The 9,768-nt window shown below is 43.5% G+C and overlaps 1 protein-coding gene across 1 annotated transcript in view; it reads left to right on the top strand.

Moving 5' to 3' along the window:
* Positions 1-9,567, top strand: part of COQ6 (coenzyme Q6 monooxygenase) — a 29,550-nt gene extending 19,983 nt beyond the window's left edge. The window contains exons 5-12 of the mRNA XM_006865536.1: positions 4,010-4,140; positions 4,813-4,920; positions 5,012-5,074; positions 5,256-5,363; positions 6,920-7,122; positions 7,200-7,315; positions 7,436-7,602; positions 9,538-9,567. Of these exons, the coding sequence (XP_006865598.1) occupies positions 4,010-4,140; positions 4,813-4,920; positions 5,012-5,074; positions 5,256-5,363; positions 6,920-7,122; positions 7,200-7,315; positions 7,436-7,602; positions 9,538-9,567 (926 nt within the window). The remainder of the gene's footprint in view (positions 1-4,009; positions 4,141-4,812; positions 4,921-5,011; positions 5,075-5,255; positions 5,364-6,919; positions 7,123-7,199; positions 7,316-7,435; positions 7,603-9,537) is intronic.
* The last annotated feature ends 201 nt before the right edge of the window (positions 9,568-9,768 follow it).

Here is a 9,768-nt window from a genome sequence, read left to right as displayed (position 1 = left end):
TCCATTGTAAAGTGTTTTGAAACATTTTATAATCATTTTTCTAAATTCCTTCTCAGGCATTTCCAAGGCCTGTCCTCCTTCCAGAATGGAGTCCAGGTCTACCTCTAGGTCATTTGTCTGAGACATTTGATCTTGTTTCTGGACATGTGCTGATATGGACATCTGCTTTTGCTTCTTTTACATATTCAGTGTTTATCTGTGGGCTTAATACTTAATTGAGTATGTGTTTTGGTATTTTTTATGCTGTCTGATTGCTTCCAAGTAGATGTTATCAGGATGTGGGCTTCCCTTTTCACTCTTCTTATTGCTGAATTCAGAGTAACTTTCACAGGTGTTGTCTGCCTCCCTGGTATATGCAGTTGGTATTGGGTCTTGCCTGGGTTTTGGTGTTTTATAGAGTGTGATTATAGCTTGACTATATGGCAGCAGTTGCTGACTCTTCTTGGGTTAAATATAGGTAGAGAGTGAGTCCCCCAAATGTAGATAGGGGAGCATAAAACAGCAAAACAGCTCCAGCAAAAAACCCCACAAAAAACAACAACAAAACAAAAGTAGATTGAATACTGCAGTCTGTAATCACAGAAAAGGGAGTAGAGGGAGATAAGAAAAAAATAATTTAAAAATTCTGTAGTCTAATATGAGTATGACTTTAATGTCCTTTCTTCAGCTTCTTGCTTTCAAAGCTGCCTGAGAGATTTCAAGATGCCACTGTTGGTTGTTATGCTATACCTCAGGCTTTAATTTAATTTTCAGCCTGTTTTGTTTTTAATCTCTCTTTCCTTCTCTACAGCCCTGTCCTGGCCTTTCCTGTATTTAAAATAAAAAAAAATGTGTCAGGGCCTATCTTGGGCTGAGTATCTGTGCGCATACATGGCAGAAGAACCCACACCAGTGGTGAGGGTGGAGGTATCCACTCGTTCAGGCACCCCCTCTAGTCACCAGAATGGAGGTGCACAAACAGTGGGGAGGCCAATGACCAGATACAAAAAAAGAAAATTAGAACAGAGCAAAACTGACCTGCGGCGTTTTTCCATGGTGTTTCTGCTCCCTTGCTAGGTCTTGCCGTTTGGTCTTGCCCAAGATACCGGCTACAGGCCTCCGAGCCCAGCAGATTCAAAAGTACACGATTTCTTACTTCAGCTTCAAGTTCCACTTGAAGGCTATAAGCCTTCAAAGTTTAAAAATATACCTAGCTTTGTGGTTCCGAGTTTTGGAGCTCTGCCCTGGATCTGCTTTGCCTGGTGTTCTGTGGTATGGCTGATGGTGAACTTCACTGCACCTCCACCCTAGCCGCCATCCTGTTTTTTTGTTTTTGATGTACAAAAAAACACTCAAAAATACATATCATTTAAACAACCAAAGGGCACATTCTGCAAGCCTGCCTCTTGGCTGCCTTCATGCAGCCTTTCTCTTTCCATGAGTCTGCAGTCCTCAGCTGCTCTACCTCTCCATGCCATCACCTCCGCCTCCATCTCTGGTGTCACTACTTCTTTGGTTAGGGTCCCACATTCTGCTCATGCTCTTCTCCCTTGGTGGTGCTAGGGTCGCCTGTTCCTGGAATATAAGATTAACTACTCCCCACTTTGTTACAAAACTTCTACCTTTACATTTGTGACAATTGCAATTAGTCTTAATAACAGTTATTCACTATTGAATCAAAAGAATCCTATCCCTGCCTCCTTTCACGAGACCCATCTAGACAAGATGAAAACTATTCAGTGGGGCTTCTACCCAGTACTTCTTTCTTGTTAGTGTTGGATAGTATTCCATTTTGTGAGAATACCACTTTGTTTATCCATCAGTTGGTAGAGATTTGGGTAATTTCCACTTTTTGGGTCTTGGAATAATGCTATGATAATTCATATGTTGTTAAGTGCCGTTGAGTCAGTTCCAACCCATAATGACTCTGCATGGGGTTTCATCGGAGCAGCTGGTGAGCTTGAACCACGTACCTTGCGGTTCAAACCAACTTTGCAGTCCAGCGCATTAACCCACAGTGCCACACCAGGACTCCATATACACATTTGAATGAAGACTTATGTTCTCATTTCTCCTGGGTAGCTAATTAGGAGTGAAATTTCTGGGTCACATAATAATACTCTGTTTAACATTTGAAAAACTGCTTTGCTGTTTTTCCACCGTGGCTACACCATTTTACATTTCCTTCAGCAGTGTAAGAGGTTCTGATTTCTCCACACCCTCAGCAACATTGATTATTATCTGATCTTCTTCTTATAGCTGGCCTTACTGGGTATGAAGGAGCTCTGGTAGCATAGTAGTTATGAATCCGGCTGCAAACCTTAAGGTCAGCAGTTCGAAACTACCAGCTGTCCATGGGAGAAAGATGAGGCTTTCTGCTCCCATAAAGATTTAGAGCCTCGGAAACCCTGTGCAGGGTCGCTATGAGTCGGAACTGACTCCATGGCACATAACCACCACCACCACTGGGTATGAAGTGCTATAATTGTTGTTGGTTTGCATTTTCCTAATAACTAATAATGCTGAGCATCTTTTCATTGCTTATTGGCTATTTTGAGTCCTGGTGTGGCACTATAGGATTAGCATTGCAAGGTTGGCAGTTCAAACCCACTATTGCTCCTTGGAAACCACAGGTCACTATGAGTCGGAACAACAACATTGGTCATTTGTATATCTTCTTTGCAGCAATGTCTATTCAGACCTTTTGCTTGGTTTTTAATAATCTGTAAGTTAGAAGAATTCTTACATTTTTTTATGTAAGTTCCTTATCAGATACATGATTTGCAGTATCTCAGGGTTGTTTTAGGAAGGAAGGGCAAAAGAGGAAGCAGCTGAGATGCTTTTTGATCTGGCATAGCAGTCCTTCCATGTCATGAGCTACCATGCAGCTTATAAGTGCCGTTGGTTGTTGATAGGTGCTGTCAGGTTGGTTCCAGCTCATAGTGATTCTGTGCACAACAGAAGGAATCACTGCCCATCCTGTGCTATCCTCAGTTAGTCAGCTCTATGATTTAGTCTCGTAGGAAGATGTCTCATAATATGTTGGTGAAAAAAATGTGTCATATGATCCCACTTTCTGTGAGTGTGTGTGTGTGTGTGTGTGCCTGAATGGGCATACACACATAGGAAATCATCTGGAAAGCATATATTTAAGTTTTAACTGTTGTTTTTTTCCCTGTGGTAATAAGGGTGACTGAGGGTGATTTTCCCCCTTTTTAAAGCTTCTTTTATTGTTCACACTATTTCCATAAGGATGTTATTTGTTTTCTTTTTAACTTTGTATTGTAAATTGGGTGAAGGTTTACAGAGCAGATCATCAGTGTTACATTGTCAATAATACAATTTTGTTTCATCTCCTTGATTTCAGTCCCCTCAGTGCAATATCACGTACCCCACTTCCTCCCTGTTTCTAGTCTTCCTTCTTTTCTGACCCTTCTGACCCTTGGGTCAGTGCTACCCTTTCGATCTCAAATGGTTGATTATTGTAAGGTCTGCGTACCTCACTAGTGTTAGTTTCCCCTTAGAGATGGATCTGTTGTTTAACTGAAAAGTCAGCCATGGGGGTGAGTTTAGTTCCAGATCTGACGGGCGACTAAGGGCCAGAGTCTTGGGGGTTCCACCAGACTCTTAACTGACCAGTAAGCCTGGTCTTTTGTAATAATTATATTATTTTTATGACCAGAAAAAGAAAATTATTTTCAGTGGGAAGGAATAAAACCGTTTCAAATCCCATGCATGTTTGAGTGTGTTTCATTCCCCCAGCTACTCTGCCAGCACCTGGCTACATTGAGGCACTGCAGAGCTCAAAGAGCAAGAGTGCCTGATGTAGACTGATGACCCAGTGAGAGTTGACATGATTCCGACTCATCTGTGGTCCTGTCACCTCTCACCTTTTCAGTGTTATTTTTCTTGTTTGGGAGGAAATGACAAGTAACAGCTGTCTTGGGACCTTGCTTCAGGTTTACTATGATTTTTTTCTCAGCCTGTGAAGGCCACCTTTCTAATGTTGTTTTCCTTCTGACCTCCGCAGATCGAGTGACTGTTCTCTACAGGAGCAAAGCAGTGGGCTATACCTGGCCATACCCTTTTCCCATGGCGGATTCCAGCCCTTGGGTTCAGATTACCCTAGGTGATGGCAGCACCCTCCAGACCAAATTGTTGGTAGTTGAAGATTCTTATTTTTGCCAGTAGTCTTGCATAGCTACATCTTATCCTAGACACTAGGGCCTCTAGTTTTAGGGATAAGCTGGAGTTTATAAGTAAATTTTAGGCAAGACTTTTGTTTATAGGGACTAGTACCACTCAAGCCCATCCAGGTTAAGGTGGCATGTTGTAAATCCTGTCCAGGAACAATCTCCTGGACCACCTTAGGTCAGGAAGTAAAGGAGGAGAGCCAGGCCTCACAGGGACCACAACCAGAGTGGTGGGAATTGAGGCTGCGCATTTGTTTGCTCAGAAGTCCTACAGCCTCTCTTTTCTGTCCATCTCTCATCTCTCTCTGCTCACCAGCTTCCCATTTTACACACAGCCATTCCTAACCACGTATCAAGACTCTTTGGCTCCAATGCCTGCCCCAGACTGAAGCTTTCCTTATTGCTTCCTAGTTCAGCTACCAAGAGGATTTGAGTTTAACTTAAGGCTGGCGCCTCTTGGGTTGAATGTCTACTGTGGTTCTATTAGCTGAGATTGGGGTCATCTATGTAAGGTCTGCCCCCAGAAGACTTGCTGGTAGTTCACATTATAGGGAAAACCTTAGGAGATAGAGACAGACTTCTGGAGCACTTTCACTTACGAAAAGATCAGAAGACTTAGCCGGCACTTGTCTCCGTGCAGATTGGGGCAGATGGTCACAACTCAGCTGTGAGGCAGGCTGCTGGAATCCAGAATGTTAGCTGGAACTATGACCAGTCAGCTGTTGTAGCTACTCTGCACTTATCAGAGGTAAAATGCCTAGCCCATCATCTGGGGACCCTATTCATGCTTACTGGAAACTAGGCACTTCTCACAAGCACTTTCCTCCTGTCTGTTGTAGGCCACAGAAAACAATGTCGCTTGGCAGAGGTTTCTTCCCTCCGGGCCCATTGCTCTGCTCCCGGTAAGAGCTCTAGGCTAGCCTGCTTGTATCCAGCCTTCTTCCCTTAGGACTTCATGTTCTCAGTCTAATTCTGCTTTCAAGGGAATGTGCCCAGGCTAGCTTTGTTTCCCCTTCTTGCTTGCAAGCTCTCATGTACAGAAGAGTTTTAACACTCATTATTGATGGTCTTGTTTTGACACAGCTTTCAGACACCTTGAGTTCCCTGGTTTGGTCTACATCCCATGAACATGCAGTAGAACTGGTCAGCATGGATGAAGAACAGTTTGTGGATGCCATTAACTCTGCCTTTGTGAGTCTGTCCGTCTGCCGCTGTGTTGCAGAGTTAGTACAGAAAGGAGTTTTTAGTAAGGAGAAAGGCAGTAACTGGGGTTTTAAGGGCTGCTGTTATGCTGCCGGACAACATTGGCCTTTTTGTATTTAAAGTGATAATACTTATGTGCTTTTGACTAGATCTTATAGGTACCCTTAAATGTGATCCACTGGAGGTGTCCCCAGGGAGGTCTGAGCATATTGCAGCAGGGAGCTGACGAGTGAGCTTTGTAGATTGACTTGGGTTCCACTACTGGTGCTTCCTCTTACTCTCTGGGAAAATGGGACTAATGTCCCCTCCCTCACTCAGGATCTAGTAGACATTTAAAATGTGTGAATGTATGTAAATGGCCTAGAACATCCATAGCTTGGTGTAGGTGCTCAACAGATGGTACTAATTACTCTGGAGTAGACACACGTGCAGGTAATATGTTGTTAGGTACCAGTGAGTCAGTCCTGACTTATAGGGACCCTGTATAGGGTTTCCAAGGCAGTAAATCTTTATGGAATGCCTCATCCTTCCCTTGAGGAGCAGCTGATGGGTTTGAACTCCTGGCCTTAAAGAATATTTGACAGGTGTTCACAGCTGCTGCTGTGCTCTGTCACTCTCTAACACCAGCACTGACCCTACAGTGCCTCTGGTGCTCCTAGGTAATATAGGCACCAGATTATTTTGGTTTAAGTACCACATATAAATTCACTAATTTTAATAGTGACGTTTATTGAGTGTTTGCTGTGTGCCAGGCTTAGCATTTTAACATGGATTTGTTGAATTCAGTAAACCTTTGCAGTGGGTACTATTAGGATCCTCAGAAAGCTAGCAGCAGTACTGGGTTTTGAGATCAAGCTGGCCCTAGTGCCTCTGCTTTTCACCACCAAACTCTACTACTTCTTGGTGTTTTCACACCCAGTTTACAGTGGAGAACTTAAGCTCCAGTGCTCTGTAGTAGTAGCAAGAATAAAAGGACCTGAACATACTGTTGTGGATTCCAAGCTAAATAGTGGATACTGCCCCTCTCCGTATCATTTCACATATTCCTGGCATAGGCCCAGGACCTTTGCAGTGCGTTCAGCCTTTCAACAATTGAGTGCCTTCCATGAAGTAGGCTTTTGAGATAGACAAACTATGCACACTTCGTGCATTTGGGAAGCTCATTCTCCAGTGCTGGAGAAAGAGACAATTGACAATTTTAGCACAGTGACAGAAGTATGTATAGGACATTATTAGAGTATAAAGGATGTGGGAAGTCTCCAAAAAGATAATACCCTCTGGATGCTCTAAACGGGGTGGATTCCCAAAGGCACTTACGGAGCTCCCCTGTGGTTGGCACCTAGTTACTGAGGGCGGGGCCATTTACCTTGATCTTGAGTCCTATAGGAGTGATGGCAGCTGTGTGTTACATTTGAGGATTTATCATTTTCAGTTCCGTTCAGTTGAGACATGTTAGGTGACGTTGGTTATAAAAAGGGGTTTTGTTGAATTTTTAACTTCCTGCTAATCAAATTTTACCTTGTTTTACGGCTGTTGCTGCTCAGTGGAGTGATGCTAACCACACGGACTTCGTTGACTCGGCCAGCACCATGTTACAACAGGCTGTTGGCCTTCTGAGACCTACTAAAGTCTCAGCTCGCCAGCTACCCCCAAGTGTAGCCAGGGTGGATGCCAAAAGCCGGGTCCTATTTCCTCTGGGGCTGGGACACGCTGCTGAGTACGTCCGGCCTCGGGTGGCGCTCATTGGGTAAGAAAAGCACACAGCAGAACCACTCTCTCTTGTCAGTGCTGCTGGAGACCACCTGAACTCTGCTTCATTCTTAGGGATGCAGCCCACAGAGTCCATCCCCTTGCAGGACAGGGTGCCAACATGGGCTTTGGTGATGTCAGCAGCTTGGTCCATCACCTCAGTGCTGCAGCTTTCAACGGGAAAGATTTAGGTAAGGACCCAAAATAGCCCCCTTTACCAAGATGGGAGGGGGGAGTAAAACATCTAGCTTTCCAGGAGAGGGAAGGGAAGCTGATTCTTGGACTAAGGATTTAACTTTTCCCCTTTCCAGGCTGCATGAGCCACCTCACAGGTTATGAAACAGACCGACAGCGGCACAACACTGCTCTTCTGGCTGCTACAGACTTACTCAAAAGGCTCTATTCCACCAGTGCCACGCCACTTGTGCTGCTCAGGACATGGGGCTTACAGGCCACAAATGCAGTCTCCCCACTCAAAGTAAGGCTTTCCAAGAGTCTTGTGTGCTCATTGAGGGTCGATTTTGTAAACACCTCAATTTCTCTAAATCTGTTTTCTTGCCTGTGAAATGTTCTGCTTCTGTTCACCTTCTTTAGTAATTACGAGGAAAAAGAACTAGCTGGGCTTACTGATGATAGGGCCCACATCTAAGCATCGGCTCGATATATGGTATGAAGTGCTGTCGAGTTGATTCTGACCCATAGCGGCCCTGTATAGGGTTCCCAAGGAGCAGCTGGTGAGCTTGAACCGACCTTGCTCTTGAAACGACTGCAGTCTGACACATTGGCCCACAGCGCCACACCAGGACTCAATATATAGGAAGGGTTTAAAAACAATGAATAGGAGGTTTGATACAGTTTTAGGGTTACAGTTAGGTTGTACTTATTTAAATCTACTAGATTTCCATTTCATTTGGAAGTTCTTTAACTATATTATTTCTTTTTTTCACTTATGGGCTTTTCTGTTGTTGACCAGTATTTCTGGTTTCCTATTTTCAGTCTTGTAAGTTTTACTTTGGATACTTGCATCTTGGTTGAGGTCTGGGTGATGTCATCTTTTGTGTTATTCTCAGGTAGATGTCTACTGTTGTTGGTTCTGTCCAGAGAACTCCCTTCTAATTCTACTTCTTTGAGCTTTCAATGTATTATCTATTTGTGAAGTCTTAGTATTAATCTTTTGGATTTCTGTTTGCTATTTTGTATGGTTTCTTTTTTTTTTCTTTAATCCATGGGTTTTTAGTTTTTATATCTTTATCATACAGAATTTTATAAAAAGCAAGATTGTGGAGAAACATGCATATAAAAAGGTAGCTGCAGTAGAAAGTAGCAATTCCTCAGAAAGTTGAACATGTAAATAGACAGGAAAGCAGGAATGTCAGCTGGTACATTTACAGCACTTGGTTTCTAATTTTTCATTGATTTTGTCCATTTGTTCTTAGTGTTTTCCTGAACTTTTCTGAAATATTGTCTATGCTTTCCTTGTTTTTATCTGTAGTTTTTGTGATTATTCTGTCTCAATCCATTGATAATACTTTTAAAATTTCTTATCTAGTTCCAATACCCTTTTTAATATGTTTTCTGATTGTATTTTGGTCACTTGTTTGAGGCACTCATTTCTTCATGTCAAGCTGAAATTGTTTCCTTTGAGACATTGTGGTAGTGTATTTATATTTAATTATGTTCTTGTGTTATTAGGCCACATCACCTGTCTCCTGGTGGATATGAAAAGAAACTGGGAGTGTGTAGGCTGTTCTTTGATCACTGTCTGTGTAGTGTAATTCAGGGCAGGTTTGTCTGATATCAGATAGTACACGAGTGAGCCGTGGAGCCACGGAGGTACAGATGTGGTTGCGCCATATGGGCACAATTGCTGTCTCCCCAAAACAAACAGCAGTAAAAGATCTGATAAGGCGAAGATCACGTGCCTGTGGATGTGGGGTTGTTATGCCAGCACCTGGCCCCAGGCAGAGTAGAGGCTGTAAAGGGGTGCCACTGGCTGCTGGGCAGATGAGGGCAGGGACTGGAGGGTGTGGGGAACAAAGGAGAACCTTGCTGCCAGGCTGCCCGTCTGTCACCACCCTGGCAGCTCTTGCTCAGCTTCCTCTCCAGTTGGCACGCAACCCTCCTCTCGGTCCTTTCCTCTGAAGCTCCAGTTTCCAGAATCACCCTTCGTATCTTTTCCTTGGTTTCCAGTGTCTGTCCGTGTTACCGAGGGTTTGTCCAGGAAGTCAGTGAATAGGGACTTTTTAAAGATAAAAATGCTTAACTTACTTGTTTTGCTGCTTAGCCAACAGCTCTCTCCATTTGGGACTTTAGTGAAGTTTCTCTCCTCTCCACCTTTGGACCCTGAATAGATGCTGAGGTGTCCCACATTACATTGTTAGAGTACAACTCACTTTGCTTCATTTTTCTCCAGGAGCAGATTATGGCCTTTGCAAGCAAATGAACGCTCCTCTTCTGGGGATTCTCATGATGAAAAAAGAACATTCTGCTCCAGTCCATCATGTGTATTTTAAAGATTTAATTGAGTAAATTTGCTTTCTGTTATAATCCTCCAGTCTGTATTTCTTCTCTTCATGAGCCCACAGAGCCCACAAAGAACGAGTGAAATTTTGCTATGTGGGGAGTGTACCAACCAAGCCAACAA

This window comes from Chrysochloris asiatica, unplaced genomic scaffold, assembly GCF_000296735.1.
Source record: "Chrysochloris asiatica unplaced genomic scaffold, ChrAsi1.0 scaffold00079, whole genome shotgun sequence".
NCBI classification, from domain to species: domain Eukaryota; kingdom Metazoa; phylum Chordata; class Mammalia; order Afrosoricida; family Chrysochloridae; genus Chrysochloris; species Chrysochloris asiatica.
Note: the sequence above shows the minus strand (reverse complement) of the source record. Positions and strands in the feature narration are given on the sequence as shown.